This window comes from Pseudophryne corroboree, chromosome 2 (assembly GCF_028390025.1).
Source record: "Pseudophryne corroboree isolate aPseCor3 chromosome 2, aPseCor3.hap2, whole genome shotgun sequence".
Classification (NCBI taxonomy): domain Eukaryota; kingdom Metazoa; phylum Chordata; class Amphibia; order Anura; family Myobatrachidae; genus Pseudophryne; species Pseudophryne corroboree.
Genome location: NC_086445.1, coordinates 225,883,630 through 225,903,872, shown reverse-complemented (window position 1 = coordinate 225,903,872; position 20,243 = coordinate 225,883,630). Strand labels below are relative to the sequence as shown.

General features: G+C 42.7%; 1 protein-coding gene across 1 annotated transcript in view; it reads right to left on the bottom strand.

Moving 5' to 3' along the window:
- Positions 1–1,310: 1,310 nt before the first annotated feature.
- Positions 1,311–20,243, bottom strand: part of LOC134991325 (uncharacterized) — a 297,555-nt gene continuing 278,622 nt past the window's right edge. Inside the window, exons 7-8 of the mRNA XM_063950738.1 lie at positions 3,117–3,180; positions 1,311–1,764 (exon numbers count right to left, since the gene is read on the bottom strand). Coding sequence (XP_063806808.1) covers positions 3,147–3,180 — 34 coding nt within the window. The 3' untranslated portion in view covers positions 1,311–1,764; positions 3,117–3,146. The remainder of the gene's footprint in view (positions 1,765–3,116; positions 3,181–20,243) is intronic.

The window sequence follows — 20,243 nt, the reverse complement described above, 5'->3', positions numbered from 1 at the left end:
TGCATTTTAAACATATTTATATTGATTTGTTGTTCCCTGCAGTCTCATTATTTATATAGTCAACGTGCAGGTGTAGATTATGATGATCCCATGAGATAACTCTCTCTATCTCTGTTTCTCTATCCTGTCCTCTGTGTATCCCATTTGTGTAGAAATTCAGGATCTCCTTACAAGACTCAGTGTTTTGAGCCATTTGCCTGTTAATGACCCTGACTGAACACATACTGTACACTCCTGTAAATCTATTAATGTAATTGATCATTGGGAACAAAGAAAGGAAGTCTGTGATAATTTGTTCAATAAGTCATGAAGCACAGTATTTAGGTAATATGACAAACCTTAGCAGTATGGCACGGATACCACAAGGTTCTGGGATAAAATGATTATAAATAATTACATATGGGTCAATCCTGCTGATTACTTTAACATTCTCTGGCTGTTCAGTTTGGCAACTGTTGCAGGTTGTTTCTGGTGTAAGTGGCAACTGTTAAACTAGTTATACTCAGCATTTGTTATTTGTCTATAAAAAATAAATAAAAAAAACAGCAAAGCTGGAGATTGCTATATTATTATTTTTGCCTAGACAATAATAGCCCTTGCTTGCTTCTGTATGCCAAATAAAATAAAACATTTGAAGAATCCTATTCCTGTTTATTACTGTATGTTAACCTGGTCCTCATTCATTTTGTATATTATTTCAGGTTGTAAGAGTTATAGGGCTAGATGCATCATCGTTTGGAAAGTGATAAAATGGAGAGTGAAAAAGTACCAGCCAATCAGGTCTTAACTGTCATTTTTCAAACACAGCCTGTGACATGGCAGTTAGGACCTGATTGGCTGCTACTTTTTCACTCTCCTATTTTATCACTTTCGAAGCGATGATGCATCTAGCCGATAGTATCTCCATGTTGATTTATGGCTGCAGACAGCGGCAGCTCCAGATTAAATTCAGATAGGGAAACCACACCAACTGCCAGTGAGCCCTGGCTGGAGATGTGCATTATTTTTCAAGTGAGCTATTTTATATCACGCGTGAATTCCCGCATGACTGGCAACACTACAGACCTCCCTATTATGCGCACTGTGTGGTGGTTTCTGAGCCGTGCATGCGCGTTGGAGTTGGTGCACCAGTTTCTTAAAGACATGAATATGAGTGGGAGTTGTGGGAAACCACATAACCTACGTTCTAACTCAGCCTCTAAACTATTCTTATACCAATTGTCAAGTCAATCGATTCAAAGGTTTGGCCATAAGGTTTGGCCATGATTGAGCAACAAACATACAATTTTTAGTGCATGGAGTATGTTTAGTGTATATTTATTGGATATGATCTTACAGCCATGGCCAAAAGTTTTTAGAATTACACAAATATTGGTATTCACAAAAATTGCTGCCTCAGTTTTTATGATGGCAAGTTGCACATACTCTAGAATGTCATGAATAGTGATCAGATGAATTGCAATTAATTGTCAAGTCCCTCTTTGCCATCACAATGAACTTAATTCCAAAAACAACATTTCCAATGCAGTTCGGCTCTGCCACAAAAGGACCAGCAGACATCATGTCAGTGATTCTCTCATTAACACAGGTGAGATGTTGACGAAGACACGGGTGGAGATCACTCTGTCATGCTGATTGAGTTATGCCAAGTTCTATCGTGCTTCATCTGGATCATTTTTACATGTTTAAATTAAAACCAATTTCTGTGTGAATAAAGTCACAGTCCATTGTCTGTAGTACACTTTGACTGCTGCTTCGCTGCATCTTTAAAGCAAATAAGAAGAAAAATGTAAAGAATTACTCAGATTGCATTGCTATCATACATACTACCAACTAGCTTCAGTGAGAGGTATAGAAGGATCAACACACTGAATTACACGCTACTGTAGCTGAACTATCATACGGAGGGAGATAATTGTAGTGTTTCCAATCTTTGAATAAGAGAAATATTGACCGGTTAGTGAGACAGAACTAAATTTAGGTCCCCATTATCAATTTCTGCACTCAAAAAGTGGGACATAACCAAATACTTCAATATATTAAGACATTAAAAAATCCCAAGGATACAACATGTTCTACTACTGAATTATGAAACCGGAACTTTGTGTGTCAGCAGAGAGACCAAATCTTTAAAAGAGAGTCATTCTTTAAAAAAACATTCATTTTAAGCCATCCACAGAGCAACATAAAACCCCGGGAATTCAGAACAAATACGTGCACCAACGAGAGATTGACCAAATAGGCTATATAGTAGTGATGAATGAAGTGGAATATGGAATTATTGTCATGCCAGTTGTGATGTATATAATATAAATTATGTCCTCTGTAAATTTGTGACTTTCTGAAAATGTCTATTCAGTATTACTAGTGGGTGGTTGACTAGTTATTATATAGCTGTATATTGAATGTTCATATGTTAAGAAGGAGCTATCCAGTAATATTTGGTTTATAGACCATAAGCTGAATTTCTGTAAAGGTATTATATAGCTGCAGGATACATCAGAGCACGTAAATTGCCAAGTACAGTAAGAAGTATATCTGTCATTGTGATGAAATACAATGGCAAATAATTGCTTACCTTTATAGGATGGTTGATTATTAAATTAAGTGGGACGTTCCTCAAAAACAAAGGTTAGTCACAAAGGCACTTTTCATTGGGTGTCTGAGTCTCAGTATAGTATAGGATCTAAGATTCACCTGCAGTTTTATTGCTAATGCAATAACTGGGAGGGGGGGGGAGGGGCACAGGCTTGGGTGAAGGCACTACTACTGTACTATGCAGTTGTAGCCAGCTACTACAGGATAGGAAGAACGTATCAGCAAGGTAAGGTAAGCCCAGGCTGCAAGAGCAACATTTTTTAGAAAATAGACATTCTAATTTACAGATTTCCCTTGGCAAAACAAACAGCATAGGTATGGAACAAAGTTGGGTAGCCCCAGTAACAGTAGGTCAAATTAAAGACCCATGGCACTTGACAGCTATGACATGACACTTATGTCTTCATTGACCAATCTGTACACTGCACAGATTTGTCAGTTTAAATAAAGTTTTTATACCCCTTGAAGTACAATACCTTTCCTAAAAGGTGTCACGATTTAGTGGCAGTTGCACTTACCCACTTGTTACTGAGGTCTGCTCTCTGGTCTCATCTGCGATCTTCTCTGTGGTTTAGTGGCAGACTACAGTAATCGAAAATCAAATAAATAGTGATCATGTGCTTAAACCAGGTCTATGATGCAGCAGCAACAATATTTAAAAGGATGTTCACTAACACACATCAGCAAATTAAAAAAGTATTATAATAAAGTCAAGTCAGACACCAGTTAATATAGAGGGATAATCACCATTAGTCTTTTCACAATTTTTCTGCGAACGTTAAATAATCACTGTGAATTGAGATAGTCCTCCTGGATCAGTGCAGAGTAGGATAAATTCAAACAACCCATCCAAACATTCTTTTCCATACGAACGTATAAAACCGGAAAAAGAGAGGCCAGTAGTGCAGACAACCTTGATAGATTTAATAATGTACTAAAAAATGCACTCACAATATACATATATACAAAAGCATGTAACACATCAGCTGATTCATGTAAGATGTCATATGACCATGGATTAGACAATCGGACACCACTGTGCTCAGCTGATCACGTACTCCAATGAGTGGCAGGCAATGGGCATAAAAGGGGCTTTCTGGGATTCAAAAGGTGCCAGGCAACATTTGTCACCAGGCATCATGTGGCTGCAGATTCCAGGTTCCTCTGCATATCTGCATTATCACTGCATCAGCCTAGCTGCCCAGTATTTCCAGACAGTTCCATATACAGTACTGTAGCTATTCGGGTTCCTGGATTCTGCTCATACGGTAGAAGTTATTCAGTTCCATCCTGGATTCTGAACATAGAAGCTAATCTGGTCCCAGCTCAGATTCTGTACATACAGTACTGTAGAAGCTATTCCGGTTCCTTCCTTGATTCCACATGTATAAGCTACTCCAGTTCCAGCATGGATTCTGTACATTGAAGGTTTCCTGAGTCCAGACGGTATTAAATATTGAAGCTATAGCCATACCCAGCCTTACATCCCTGAAGCTATAGCCAGTTCCAGCCAGGCATTCCTGAAGCTATAGCCGGTCCCAGCCCTTCATACCTGAAGCCTTAGATAGACCCAGTCCAGCATCCTTGAAGCCTTAGTCGGTTCCAGTCCGGCATCATCAAAGCTATAGCCGGTATCAGCCCAGTAATTTACAGCTCTAGCCAGTTCCAATCTGGTTCTTCAGAAGTCATTGTCCATTCCAGTTATGTACTTTACATCTCTTCAGTTCACCGGTTTCCCTGTGTACCAGTATATATCCAATTATCAGAATCAACCAGTACTAACAGCCGACCTCTAAAGTTCCTAGTAATCCACTGTATAAGGAGGAATTGTCTACACCCACCCAGTTTCCTACATGCAAGCTCTACATCCCAAACAGACTCAAGATCTCTCCAAAATAAACAAGTTCCTGAAAACCTGACAAAAGGTATACTAGTGTAATGGGATACGGTCATTAGGTCGACACCACTTAGGTCGACAGTCATTAGGTCAACCACTATAGGTCGACATGCATAAGGTCGACAGGTCACTAGGTTGACATGGTCATTAGGTCGACATGTACTAGGTAGACAGGTCAAAAGAGCAACATGAGTTTTTCACATTTTTTTCCAATTTTTTGACTTTTTCATACTTTACGATCCACGTGGACTACAACTGGGAATGGTGACTAGTGCCAAGCGCAGTGGTAGCAGAGCATGGCACCTTGCCCAAAGCATGGTGAGCAAAGCGAGCCATGTGAGGGGACATGGTGCACTAATTGGGGTTCCACCGTCACTTTTCGAAGAAAACTACACCAAAAAAAGTAAAACAACTCTCGTCGACCTTTTGACCTGTCAACCAAGTACACGTTGACCTAATGACCATGTCGAACTAGTGACCCTGTTGACCTAATGCATGTCGACTAATAGTGGTTGACCTAATGACTGTCGAACTAAGTTGTGTCGACCCAATGGCCCAAACCCAGTGTAATAGCTATTTTAGGTGTATTTTCATTTTGCAAATTGTTTTAGATTTTTTTTTATATTTTGTCGACCATTCAGTTAACTTATCATAGCACTTACAGTATGGTTCACTTTATTGTATTACACTTTATAAAAACTGTAACGAAAACTTGTCTAACTTGCGTTTTTTTTCTTCAAATACATTTTATTTCTGTTTCTGTTTAAATTATTGAATATACTTTAATCAAGTGAGACAGACAATCTCCTCTCTGACATATAATTTTAACTAACTCAAATAATTACAGTAATAGTGATTCAAATTATTTTAAAATAAGTTATACCATTTGTGCCAACAATGTTCATGATTATTATCTGTCTATTAACTTTAAATTGCTTTTATGTTTATATTTTGAGAATGATTATTAATTCAGAGCTAGAAATGAACATTTATATAAACATCTAATAAAACACCAAGGAATTTTGTTTGCCTTGAAGTTAGTTGACTACAGATACTGTACATTCAGTATCAAACTGGTTAATCAGAGCTCTAGCTACGTCTTTCCTTTCTTAATAAAAATGTATTTTTTTTTTTCTTATAACTTAGTTGAAGAAATTAGAATCGGATGCCTTTGGCTAAGGAATAAGAAAACAAGAAATGGCTTTATAGAGACAAGATTATATTCTGCCAAAGAGTGAGAAAAAATTGCACATCATGAATAAAATATAATTTTTCATATTCAAACAATAGGAAGTATTGGTGACAGCTAAATATAGCATAGAGTGCCTTAGGGCACGACTAAGGTGGACTGGCAGAGATATGTATATTTTAGATTATAATGCAATGTGGTGTTACTGATCAGGTGCATTGGTAAAGGTTTGTATATTTTATTATATAATAGACTACAGTATTGGAGATCAGGTGCATTGGTATGAAACCACAAATAGAATGTTAGATTTGATAGCTGTCCTTATCCTAAAAACTGGCTTAAATATAATGATCCAGACTGTATTACTGTACTATTCAATTCTAGGAGCTATCACACATAACATAGTAAACACATCCTTTGGTGGCAAAGCCAGAAAGCCATACATCAGGATAGTCTGTATCTAACTGAGATTAAAATATCAACTTTCTTTTTAAAGCAATAACAGTCCAACCAGCTAAACTGAATAACTTTGTGTGGAACCCCATTTAGATCGACCAAAGGATTCTGATAAAGTAATACAGGAGGCAATTGTAATAATTTGCAGAACGGCCAATGTTTGTGCATTACCCTGCATTTATTTATACTTTACAAGTTTGTTGTAAAATGTATATACACACTGAGTAGTATATACACTGAGTAATATTTAGTTTCCTAGTTCCATATATTTCAACTCTGTTGGTAATGTGCATAGAGTTTCTCTACTTTTGCTGTGTTTTGCAGATAATTTTTTATATTATAATTTAAGCATCTAGAGTTAATGAAACATACAGAATACACCACACCCATCAGCCATATCATCAAAACCACCTGACTAATATTGTGTAAAGTAAGTCCCCCTAGTGCCTCCAAAACAGCTCTAACATGTGGAGGCATTAACTCCACAAGACCTCTGAAGGTGTCCTGTGGTATCTGGCACCAAGACGTTAGCAGCAGATCATTTAAGTCCTGCAAGCTGTGAGGTAGGGACCTCCATGGCTCGGACTTGTTTTTCCAGCACGTCCCACAGATGCTTGATCAGATTAAGATATGGGGAATTTGGAGGACAAGTCAACACCTTGAACTCTTTGGCATTTTTCTCAAACCATTCTTGAAGTATTTTTGTAGTGTTGCAGGGAACATTGTTCTGCTGAGAAAGGCATGGTGTACTGGGATTGCATCAATGTTTAGATAGGTGGTAGTGTCAATCTAGCATCTACATGAATGGCTGGACCTAAGGTTTCCAAGCAGAACATTGGTCAGAGCATCACACTGGTGCCATCTCTTCACCAGATAAATGAAGCACAGGCATCTGGTCATCACATGGTGTAAAAAAATACCATGATTCATCAGACAGGCCACCTTCCTTCATTGCTCCATGGTCCAGTTCTCATACTCAGCATGGATACGCTGACCAGTCTGAGGCTACACAGCCCTATACACAGCAAGCCTCAATGCACTGTGTGTTTTGCAGTGCCGTTTCTAGCGGCGGGCGAGCCGTGCAACCGCACGGGGCGCCCGCCGCGGCACTTTGTGACCACTGCTCTCCTCCCTCTCTCTCCCCCCGAGCGCTCCTGCTCGGGGGGCGGGGCTTCGCGGAATGACGCGTTTGCGTCGTGACGTCACGACGCAAACGCGTCATTTTGCGAAGCCCCGCCCCCCGAGCAGGAGCGCTCGGGGGGAGAGAGAGGGAGGAGAGGAGGACTGGAGATAACCATCGACAGAGGAGGCGGCCGGCGCGCGGGACCCGAAGAGCGGCAAGTTGTAAGTATTCATTCTCTCTCTCTCTCTCTCTCTCTCTCTCTCTCTCCCCCCACTTGACACCTGCCGCACTGTGTAAAATGGGGATACCTGCCGCACTGTGTAAAATGGGGATACCTGCCGCACTGTGTAAAATGGGGGCACCTGCCGCACTGTGTAAATGGGGATACCTGCCGCACTGTGTAAAATGGGGACACCTGCCGCACTGTGTAAAATGGGGGCACCTGCCGCACTGTGTAAAATGGGGGCACCTGCCGCACTGTGTAAAATGGGGGCACCTGCCGCACTGTGTAAAATGGGGGCACCTGCCGCACTGTGTAAAATGGGGATACCTGCCGCACTGTGTAAAATGGGGGCACCTGCCGCACTGTGTAAAATGGGGACACCTGCCTGCCGCACTGTGTAAAATGGGGGCACCTGCCGCACTGTGTAAAATGGGGATACCTGCCGCACTGTGTAAAATGGGGGCACCTGCCGCACTGTGTAAAATGGGGATACCTGCCGCACTGTGTAAAATGGGGATACCTGCCGCACTGTGTAAAATGGGGATACCTGCCGCACTGTGTAAAATGGGGACACCTGCCTGCCGCACTGTGTAAAATGGGGACACCTGCCGCACTGTGTAAAATGGGGATACCTGCCGCACTGTGTAAAATGGGGATACCTGCCGCACTGTGTAAAATGGGGACACCTGCCTGCCGCACTGTGTAAAATGGGGACACCTGCCTGCCGCACTGTGTAAAATGGGGACACCTGCCTGCCGCACTTTGTAAAATGGGGACACCTGCCTGCCGCACTTTGTAAAATGGGGACACCTGCCTGCCGCGCTTTGTAAAATGGGGACACCTGCCTGCCGCACTTTGTAAAATGGGGACACCTGCCTGCCGCGCTTTGTAAAATGGGGACACCTGCCTGCCGTGCTGTGTAATATGGGGACACTTGCCTGGTGTAATGTGTAAAAAGGGGACTTTTTTATTTTTATTTTTTCCCCCTGTGGTGGGTGTGATATCAGACGAGGCCACGCCCACTGTAATGAGACCACGCCCATTTCAATCAGGCCACACAGCCTTGTCGGGAGCGCGCGCGCCTTCGGCGCGCGCATGCTTTTTTTCTGGCTATATGGGGGGGGCACGCAATTTTTTTTTTATAGCAATGGGGGGGGGGGCGCATTTTGAAATCTCGCACTGGGAGCCAAATTGTCTAGAAACGGCCCTGGTGTTTTGACACCTTTCTATAATAACCACCATTAGCTTTTTCGGCAATTTATGCTACAAGAGCTCTTCTGTGGGATCAGACCAAATGGGATAGCCTTCGCTCCCCAGGTGCATCCAATATGCCTTGGGCACCAATGACCCTGTTGTCAATTGTCTTTTATTGTAGGTACCAACCACTGCATATTGAAAACACCCCACAAAAACTACAGTTTTGGAGAAGCTCTGACCTAGTTGTCTAGCCATGTTGGCCATTGTCAAAGTCACTGAGATCCACTGCCTATATCTTAACTAAAACTAAGCAAAAAAAGTGACTAAACTAAATTTAAAATCCTTGTCAAAATTAACACCAGATTTCGGCTTTAAATTTTTAAAGAACAAGTATATGTTCATGATATTTACAGAAAATATGACCTGCTGTGAAGGAAACAGGATTGTGTATTGCACTTTTTTGTTCTAACAAACTTTAGGCATTAATCTGTATATGATACAGTATATGGGAGTATTATGGTAAATCAGACTCAGTATGTAACACATTCTCAGCCTACTGAGCGTAGATTACTAAACACATAGTTAAATGTATGCAGACTTCTCAAGGGCATTTTAGAGAAATGTTCTTCAGCAGAATCCGTTACAGTATCATTAAACTGTTTGCAAAAGTTATGACTAAAACATTGACTAAAATTAGGCTAAAATGAAAACTTGACTAAAATGAAGTAAAAGGACTAAAATGTGACTATAAACCAACTACAATTTTAAGCGACTAAGACTAAAACTAAAGTGAAAATCATTGTTAAAATTAACACTGTTCATCAGTCATTTAAAATCTTAAACTGAACAATCCACTCTATAACATATTCCTAAAACTTGTTTTCCCACCCTGTAGGAACTAATAACCAACTACCTTATGCTTTAATACCCCCATTTCCTGATCTGTGCCCCGAACAAACCTTAGTTACCCCAAGAGCTTTAGTTCTAGTCACCCCCTCCCCATGGAAAACTCTTTATTTAAAATAGACTTGCATAACTCGTAGGAAATAGGGAATTTACTGGGGTATTACATTCCTGATATATCCAGTTAAATTTGCCACTACTTAACTCAGGGGAATGTGTTTGTTTTAAAGTATCAGGTAGCTTTCAGATGGGCATGAACTATGAATCTCTTTCACTGTGTAGCTGCACTGCAGACACTACATGTGGAATTCATATGTTTGAAAAGTCGATTGGGTGTCTCTTTTTTCCTGTCTGTAAGATAGGAAAAAACAGACTCCCAACTGACTTTTCAAACATTTGAATCTCCCCCTACGTATCATTTAAAGGGGCATATTTATTTACTAATTTTGCAAGAAATACCACAAAAAGTATCCCCAGCAGGATGTATGTAGAGGGTATCTCAGATATCTGCTGTGGTTCCTCCATTTCTGGGGGATGCTATATTGTGAGCTTTAGCAAGCTCTGGAATGTGAACAATCCCAGAAATTGGCCCCGTTAGCTAAAGCAATCTTCATGTAGTGTTAGCCATTGCAGCCTATGGGCAACAGATTACACAATTACCAGGAGCTAGAGACATGGGATCCCTCCCCAGTAACGGCTGCTAACACATGTGTAGTCTAATAACTGCACAAGCGCATTAGCTTTGCAAAGTCCTGAAGGAAAAAAAAAGTAAAGTGATTGCATTAGCGCATGTATTTCTTAATACATCCCAGTGATACGTAATTCTTAGTACCACAATAAACGGTGATAATAGGTTCTTAAACCTAATAATTAATAAATAGGCCCCACTATGTAACCCAGGAGCTTGTATTTACACAATTTTTACCAATGTACAAGTTTTTTTACACTTGCGACTACACAACAGGCTACGTGACTTATGTGCGGCACACATGTTACTCATGTGCAGCCTCTAGGTGCCTCATGTGCGGCATACATGTTACTCATGTGCAGCCTCTATGTGCCTCATGTGTGGCATACATGTGACTCATGTGAGGCCTTTATGTGACTCATGTGCGGCATACATGCTGAGCCTGTCACACCAGTATGCACATATGACTACACACCAGAGTGTTGCGCATCAACTAAAGTCTCTGTGTGCCTCATGTGTGGCATAGATATGACTCATGTGCGGACTCTATGTGAACAAATTTGCGGCATACATGTGACTCATGTGCGGTCTCTATGTGACTCATGTGCAGCATACATGCTGAGCCTGTCCCACCGGTATGCACATATGACTACACACCAGAGTATTGTGCATCAAGTAAAGTCTCTTTGTGTCTCAAGTGCGGCATGTACTTTGAGTCTGTTATGGTGGATAGATAGCTTCACAACCTAACACTATTTTGGTAGTAACACATTGTAGATACAAAATCTTACTGTATATTAAAGTTTAAACCATATTCCTGTTCCTGATATGCTCATGATGGTACATCTGGTGCCAGTTTTTTTTTGTAATTTTCAAAATCACTTACATTTTTTGTGCTCTGAAATCCACTCACTCTATAAATAGAATTATCAGCTCACATAATGCTGTTATGGCCTAAGTGGCCACATGGGAAAGACAGGTGTGCCTATTGCTACTTTATATTTACATACCATACTCATCTGCATATGGGGGACTGGTTACAGTCTATTTGTCTTGTGATACTTTTACGTTTTTTTCAGTTTATTTTTGTTTACTTTAACCCTATAAGTTCAATGCTACATGTTCCATCAGTGCAATATCCGTGATATTATATATTCATTTCTGACACTCTCATTATTGAGAAAGAGTGGGTCACACTAATACTAATAGCTTGGTCATTTGAGTAAGGAAGAAGAAGGGCACTATTGTTGGTGGCAGAATCCACAGATCACTGCAGCATATTTGCCAACATTTCAGTTAAGTATAATAACACATAATAAATAACAATAGATATGGGTATTTAGGGAAAGAGCCATAGGGAAAGATAATGGTTACAGTAGAAAAGCATTTTTGTTCATCATCTGTGATTGCTCCAGTGTTCTCTGCAGTGATATGTGGAGCCATAAGCAGGAACCATCATTGCAGGATTCAGAGGGTGTTATGGAGGTCACGGTAAGAGAAGAATGAGGACATTACTATTACACACCAAGTGACAGACAGCACTTCACTCAATAAGTTACACTCACTGTTGACTCATTCTTTCCTAATGACTCTTAGACATAATATGCCTAATTACTAGTTACATTTATTTGCCTTTTTAAATACAATATTATTACTAATGTAGAATCCAAATGAATAAATTATACGTAAGCTAATACCCCAAGGATGGAATTCCTAAAATCAATATAATTTCCTCTCACACAAATAGGGTAATAAGAAACACTTACTTTATAGGGGGGAATTCAACTGTACTGTAGGAGAAGTTCTCTTAGACACGAGTTAGTATGGCAAGTGCCGCACTTTTCGTCACCTCGGACCAGCACAATTTTATTTCAGCTTAATATGGCTACATACCAATTGTGCAAATTCAGGGGGAGAGTGGGCTGCAGGGGTGAGAAATGCCATGCAGTATCCGCTGCTGCAACAGCAACTCGCACCCTTCGCCCGCAATTGGAGTCCCCCCTATAAAGACATAAATTCTACAGATGAATAAATACAATTGGTGAACATACACCTATAACTATCTAGCTTACAACAATGTCATAAATATCTAGGAAGAGTTCACATAAAAAATAATATTAATAATAAATAATACAGTATAATAGTACAATCTAATATTTATCATTATCATTATCAATTACAGTTTATATACTGCACTACCAATTCCATAGCACTGGGCAATCAGATATAGCATACATGAATGAAATAAAAATGTATAGCATGACAAGCAGGGCCATCTTAACAGCATTGTAGGCCCTGGGCAAAACAATGTACTGGGGCCCCTACACACCCATTCACAGGAATAAATGGAAAAATATCATAAACGACCCCTCCTGCAGTCCAGTGCCATGACTCCACATGCTTCCATACAGTAAATGGCTGTCAGTACTTTGATTGGTGGATAGCTCCAGCCATCCACCAATCAGCATGATGACAGCCAATCAATGTCTGGCTGCAGGCTGAGTGGAAGGCTAGAGAATGGTGCCTGGCTGCTCTAATTGTGTGTAATTCACAATCACATGGCTGCAGAGCATTCTCTGCCTGCCTCCCAAGAAGTTCTGGAGGCACCACCCTGGTTGGCATCTGCCCAGTGTGCCTATAAGTTAAGATGACAAGCTCAGAGTTGTAGGGTGGGGCAAAGTTAGTGAGGCCTTGTAGGCGACGATGAGCAACTTCAACAGTATTCTGTAAGTACTGTAATGGGAAGCTTGATGGGCGTGTATGTGCAGGGTCAGAGCAGACAGTAAAGTTATAGTGATAGCCCGCATTGCCAGCACAGGATTAGTGTATAATTAGTTAGAAAGTTTATTTGTGTACAATAATAGATATTTAGCTTTGGTGGAATGAATAAAATAGCATTCAGCACAGGGAACCCGCTTTCTGTAGAAACACGTCCCCAGAGTTAACAATGACAATCTACTCTTGGCAAATGTACTGACAACGAATTAAGCTACATTTTCAAATACAGGTACACCACCGATTTTCCGGCAACCGATGATCCGGAACCTCTTTTAATCTGGACAATTTTGATTTGTCCGGATTAAAGGGGGTTAGGGACATCCTTAAGCCGGAACATTTTCTGCGCATGGGCGTAACACGCAATACGTGCAAGTGTCAGTGGGTACAGCTTCCACGGACACTGCAGGTGACATAGCAAGCATCAGTGGGGCTGTTATGGCGTCCAAGGTCACAGCAAGTACCGCACATGAGCGGAAGACACAGTGCGCACAAGTGTCAGTGAGTACAGCTTCTGAGGGCACTGCAGGTGACACAGCAAGCATCACACACTACTGTGTTTATTCATTAATTAATATTATACTGTAGCATATATTTTACTATTTATTGCTTTAGAAATGTTCTGAAGGTGCAAAATTAGTTTCCACCGTTAATCCGCCAAAATCGATAATCCGGCACGGCACTGGAACCGAGGATGCCGGAAAATCGGTGGTGTACCTGTATACTGGATACAGTAGAAAATAATAGTTCTATCATTATTGGACATACTGCTAAGCTTTAATATAACAGAAAGTGGCTGCAAGAAATATTTATGCAGATGGGTCCTCCGTTATCTTGACTGTTTCTGTGCCTAGATGGAGGTTTAGTCACACCTAGGCGATAGCTTAGGTTGTTGAGTTTAATCACGGACAGGCGTGTTGAAGCGCGACTAGATATTCAGCATGCAATACACATCTTCACCACTGGGTGACTAATGCTCCACTAATCCAGTACTTTAGTTTGAATAACAGCAGATTGATCTACAGTACAAGCTCTAGCAAATTGTCAGTGATTACTGTAATGTTAATATAGAGTCCTGTACTGCATAGTGTACACACAGATGGTGACCAATGGCCAGACGGAGAGAGTAAAAGAAAAAAAAATAGTTTATTCAGATGCAAACAAATGTGTTAAAACACTTGTGTATAAAGACGCGACTAATGTGTGAAAGGAATAATGTAGCTCATTGACTTTACAGTATGTACAGTGCACAAAATGAGCGTCCGAGTCCCCTAACGGCATAAGCGAACACCAATGGGAAGGAATCGCTGTTTGCATTACTTTTACACATGAACTTGTGTATCTGCAGCGACGTAGGCTAGCGGTGAAGGCTCCCACGCTGAGTGTCCCGGGTTCAATTCCCAAAGTGCCAATCTATACTTTTTTTCCCCTGACATTCACTTTATTTTATTTTTTTCTATGTAATCCATTGTAAAACATTCAATGGAAGGGTGCACACAGGTTTCACATAAATCAGGGTTTTTCGTGAACAGCTAATTAGCATGAACAGCTAATTAGTACCCTATTAGAACATACTGTACAGAGATACTAAGGATGGTGATTTGGCATCCAGGAACTTAGAAAAATTGTAATCTTTCTAAGTATAATGGAGAGAGATAAAAGCTCCTCCCTAAGTTCCTGGATGCCAAATCACCGTCCTTAGTATCTCTGTACAGTATGTTCTACTAATGTACTAATTAGCATGAACAGCTAAATAGTACACTAGTGGAACATACTGTACAGAGATACTAAGGACGGTGATTTGGCATCCAGGAACTTAGGGAGGAGCTTCTATCTCTCTCCATTATACATAGAAAGATTAAACTTGCCACTGTACGTTACAAGCTGTTCGTGCTAATTAGTACACTAGTAGAACATACTGTACAGAGATACTAAGGACGGTGATTTGGCATCCAGGAACTTAGGGAGGAGCTTTTATCTATCTCCATTATACATAGAAAGATTACAAAGTTCCTGGATGCCAAATCACCGTACTTAGTATTTCTGTTCAGCATGTTCTACTAGTGTACTAATTAGCACGAACAGCTTGTAATGTACAGTGGCAAGTTTAATCTTTTTTTGTATAATGCCGAGAGATAAAAGCTCCTCCCTAAGTTCCTGGATAACACTGTACATGCGCACACCGGGAGCCCAGTAAGATGCTATCAGCATCTCACTGGCTGCGATCGCCCCTAACTGATTGACAGGCAGAGACGGTAGCGGGGCATGAGGAGGCATTAGGACGCCGTTGCGGGGCGTGGTCTGGACCACCGAGGCATGTTTGGACTGTTGGGAAGGGGGGGGGGGCGTGGCGGCTGCATGATGTCACACGCAGCCACTGCGACCCAGGACGCAGCCAGTAGCTCCATGCCAGAGTGCAGGAGCTGCACTGGCAGGGAGCTACTCATCAGGTACAGTACAAAAGCATTGCCACCGTGCGATGATTTTGTACCTGTGCAGGGGTGGGAGGGGGGGTAGAGCCTGATATGCTGGGTGGACTAGCCCTGTGCTGGGCATCCACCCGCATGTCAGAGTAAATTATTGTAGATGTGCTATATTTAGCACATCTACGATCAACTGTGAATTACCCCCAAGGTTTTGCCCATTTGCTAACAAATTTGCTGCTGCGATCAGATCTGAATTAGACCTTTAGTACTTTAATCAAGTGTCATATACTGTATATAAGACCGTCTGTGTCAGTACAATGTTATTGTAAATACTAAGTGCCATTTACATGTAAATACTGTACTTCCATTATCTGCCTCTTTTAAAAAATGTAAAGGGAATGTGCCTTCCTGAGCAGACTAACTGTGAGTATCATTAGAACAACTCAAATAAATCACAGCAGCCATACTAATAACAGCTATAGCACCAGTGGTAGACATCAAGATGCACTCAGTAGAGTCAGGTGTCAATTATCATAATCAGTGCATCCTGTTAGACTCATAAGCATGTTTTCTGGGGTCTACATGGGACACACCTGTGGGGGGTATGTACTAAGCAGTGATAAAAGTGGAGAAGTGAGCCAATGGAGAATTTACCCATGGCAACCAATCAGCTGTTCTGTATACTTTTATAGTATGCAAATTATAAATGTTACGTCAATGCAGATTGGTTGCCATGGGCAACTTCTCCACTGGCTGAGGATACTCAGTTTTTGGAGAGCCCAAGCTTCTCAATTCGCAACTTACTATTACTATTAGTTAGTCTATCTAACTAACTATTCCCATGTGCCATGAAAGTGCTTAATACTACAGTGGATAATTGTCCTGTCTTGTCATGCAGTACTTTTTATCATTTCTCTTTCTAGCTTCCAAAAAGATATCTTATGTTGCTAGATTAAGTGATGTTCCTCTTTAAGCTGTCATATCCCTTTTTATTTAATATCCTGGCTTAAGTGTAAGCTACACACCTTCCTTTCCACTTGCTCTGTATGCTTACCTGCATCACTGATGACAGGAATAACTCCAGCAGAGCAGTCTTCAGAAGTTTGTAGCGTTTCCGTTAATGGCTCTGTCTAGTGGGCAGCTCTGGATGGCATCACAACCTAGATGGAAGAACTGTGACATTAGCACTTTCACCTCTCACTGTCCACGATATGTGATGCAGCCTCCTCTTCCTTCATGTACCTCAACATGAACACCCTGCTACTCACTGTCTGTATGCCTTTTATATGTCTCTGTCTAGCTAAGAACGCTAAGACCTCACCAGGCTAGTTCATGCACACTCTTCCTGGAGAGGTTTCTAGAATGTTCTTGCCTCACACTAATCAGCCCAGCTATTTCCACCTATACATATTAATCCACTCTAATATTCATAACAATATGTAGTTATATTCAGTTAAATAATTAATTTATGCTCTTTTTCAGACTTACAGTTTGTGTTTTTCCTCATATGAAACTTAACCACTGAACAAGGTGTTAATAGAATTTCCTCTCTCTTTATCACGTCATGCCTAGATATTTGTGCACTGGGCCCTGATTGCCTATTCCGCAGCACCTACTCTCAATATCAGCTCCTTCCCTGGTGACTTACCATCGAGATCCTCTCTACATTGTCAGTATCAGGGCAGAGATTGGTCCTATAAGTAACAGGCTGAAGGTGCTAGAGAGGGGAGGGTGGGTAGTTATTGGGACAATGGAAAGGCCTTTAGTGAGGCCTGAACAGGTGCAGCCATGGCACCCCCTCTACCTTGTGCCCTGTGCTGAGTACCTGTCGCAGTGTCTTTGGTACAGCCGTGCATCTAGATGGAGGACAATATATGTGATATATAAAGGGCAAGTCTATATAAGTAGGTTACAAAATGCAGGGAGAAATAGAGAGGGGGAATTATACAGTGTGCACAGAGGTACTAAAGTGGATAAACATAGTATGGGAGTGCAGACAGATCAGGGAAAGTAATGAAAGCAAAGAAGTCAACTAAAGCTCACAATCCGGAGAGATGCAGATAACAGACAGAAAGTGGGTACACTGGGGAGGTAAGTGACACTTGACATAACAGCAATCAGAAACCAGGAGGACAGGAAGCAAGTGTCCATGACATGCAGACCTGATTGAGGTGTAATGAGAAACAAGTACCCCTGGGAGGGCAGCACAAGGCAACCATAAAAAGCAGATATAGAACTACAATAGTGCCTCACATCTGCTTTCAGCAAGAAGACCTGACATGAGTCTGTATCTGCTCCCCTGGGATCCATGCTTCTGATGGAAACAACAATCTCCCTTCACTACCTCACTGTATAAGTGCTACCAATTACATTTTTTATATTTATTTTCTGTAATGTAATGCCGGACACTGAAACGCTAAGAGAAGCAATTAGAAATTCAGCCTCTTTTGTATACAAAACTAGTGTGGTTAGAGAAATAGAAATCCAAGCTGAATGACAACACGCTCTATTGTATTTATTGCCAATAAATGTCAGAATGAACAACTGAATACTGTTATCTACAGTATCTGTACTGTGGCAGAGTTGAATGTATACCTTAATGCAGAGTTTGGATCCACTGCAGGTGCATTTACACTTATGACTGAATATATGGAACTATGCTGTAACCAGGAGTTCACAGATAAGTTTGTTTCTATGGGTACATCTGTATCAAGACCAAGTAAGTGGTGTCCCGCAATGTGGTTGGTGTGCTCTGCGGCTCGCATGGTCCATATATCCCTATCCGCAACACATCGCCACTGATAGCTAGTGTCACCGGGAATTGCACAGTGCTCTCCCCCAGCACTATGTACAGTCACTGCTGCCTGCCCGGCCTCTGCAGTGCAGCATGGAACGGGGAGCTAGAGGCGTAACTAGGGTAGGGTGAGTGGGGCACGTGCCCTGGGCGCCCTGGCAGGCCCAGCAGAGGGGGGCGCCGCCGGCGGCCAGGGCATCATACCCCACTCGCCCCCGTCACGCTGCAATGTGAGGGGAGGAGAGCGAAGCGTCTCTCCCTCCCCTCAATGTCCTCACCGCCGCTGCCAGCACCAGCAGCACTGCGTGTGTCCGGTCTCCGGCGGCGTTAGCCAATCAGAGCTTGCGGACCAACTCCTGATTGGCTGACGGTCCACGAGCTCTGATTGGCTAACGAACTGGCGGCACATAGCCGCCGGAGACCTGGAGCCACAAAGAAGCGGTGAGTGACCGGAGGGGGGGGGGGGGGGGGGGGCACTGTGGGGCAAAGTAACTGGCACTGTGGGGCATGTATCTGGCACTGTGGGGCAATGTAACTGGCACTGTGGGGCAATGTAACTGGCACTGTGGGGCAATGTATCTGGCACTGTGGGGCATGTATCTGGCACTGTGGGGCAAAGTAACTGGCACTGTGGGGCAATGTATCTGGCACTGTGGGGGCAATGTATCTGGCACTGTGGGGCAATGTAACTGGCACTGTGGGGCATGCATCTGGCACTGTGGGGCGCTGTATCTGGCACTGTGTATCTGGCACTGTGGGGCACTGTGTATCTGGCACTGTGGGGCAATTGTGTATCTGGCACTGTGTAAAAAGGGGACTCTGCATGCGTACTGTGCAAAAATTGAATGAAGGTGTGCTGAGAGACGACACAAGGTGTAGGTGACAGTGTGCTGAGAGGCGACACGGGGTAGGTGATAGTCATGTTGGCATGCCCCATTTTCAGTGGCCACACCCCTTCTGGTGTGTGGTCACACTCATTATTCGCCACGAGGGTGCACATACTTCTTTGGTGGTTTTTTTTTTTTTTTTTTTTGGGGGGGGGGCTGCGCCACTCTTCATTTTGCCCTGGGCTCCGAAAACCCTAGTTACGCCTCTGTGGGGAGCCATTGGCATACCGTTCCCCTAACTGAGCCTGGCTATAAGGAGACATCCCAATGCTGCCTGCACTCACACGGGTCCGCAGGTCACAGCACTGAGCACCTGGGCAACTTCTCTAATCTTTAGAAAGCTTGATTCATATCACCCATGTCTGCATACAGTACCTGTCTCATTTTTATAAACCCTTATTCTCTTTCTCTGTCTAAAATCCTTTCTCTGTCTCATGTTTATAAACCCTCATCAGCAATTACTGTGGGAGAGATGTATCAAACCTTCTAAAGAGGACTAGTGGAGTAGTTACCAATATAGGGGGTAATTCCGAGATTAAATTTAGCGCAGCTACGATCTTTCACACTGACATGCGGGGGGACACCCAGCACAGGGCTATCCCGCCCAGCATGTCAGTGACGCTCCCCCCCACAGAAGTGCAAACGCACCGCACAGCGGCGATGCCTTTGCACTTCAAGAGTAGCTCCCGACCAGCGCAGCTTTAGCGTGCTGGCCGGGAGCTACCCATCACTCCCCGGCCCACAGTGGCTGCGTGTGACATCACGCAGCCGCTGCGGCCCGCCCCAGTTCGGTCCTGCCATGTCTGCGTTGGCCGGACTGCGCCCCCAAAACGGTGGCCAAATGCCGCCGTTACGCCCCCCCCGCCCAGCGACTGCCTCTGCCTGTCAATCAGGCAGAGGTGATCGTAGTGGACCGGCGGCCTTCGGCCATCTGGCATGCGCCGACTCACTGCGGCGCTGACACATGCGCAGTTCTGACCCGATCGCATTGCTGCAATAAACTGCAGCGTGCGATCAGGTCAGAATGACCCCCATTAGCCAAACTGCTTCTAACTCTCATTTATCTAGTGCGTTCTATAAAATGATA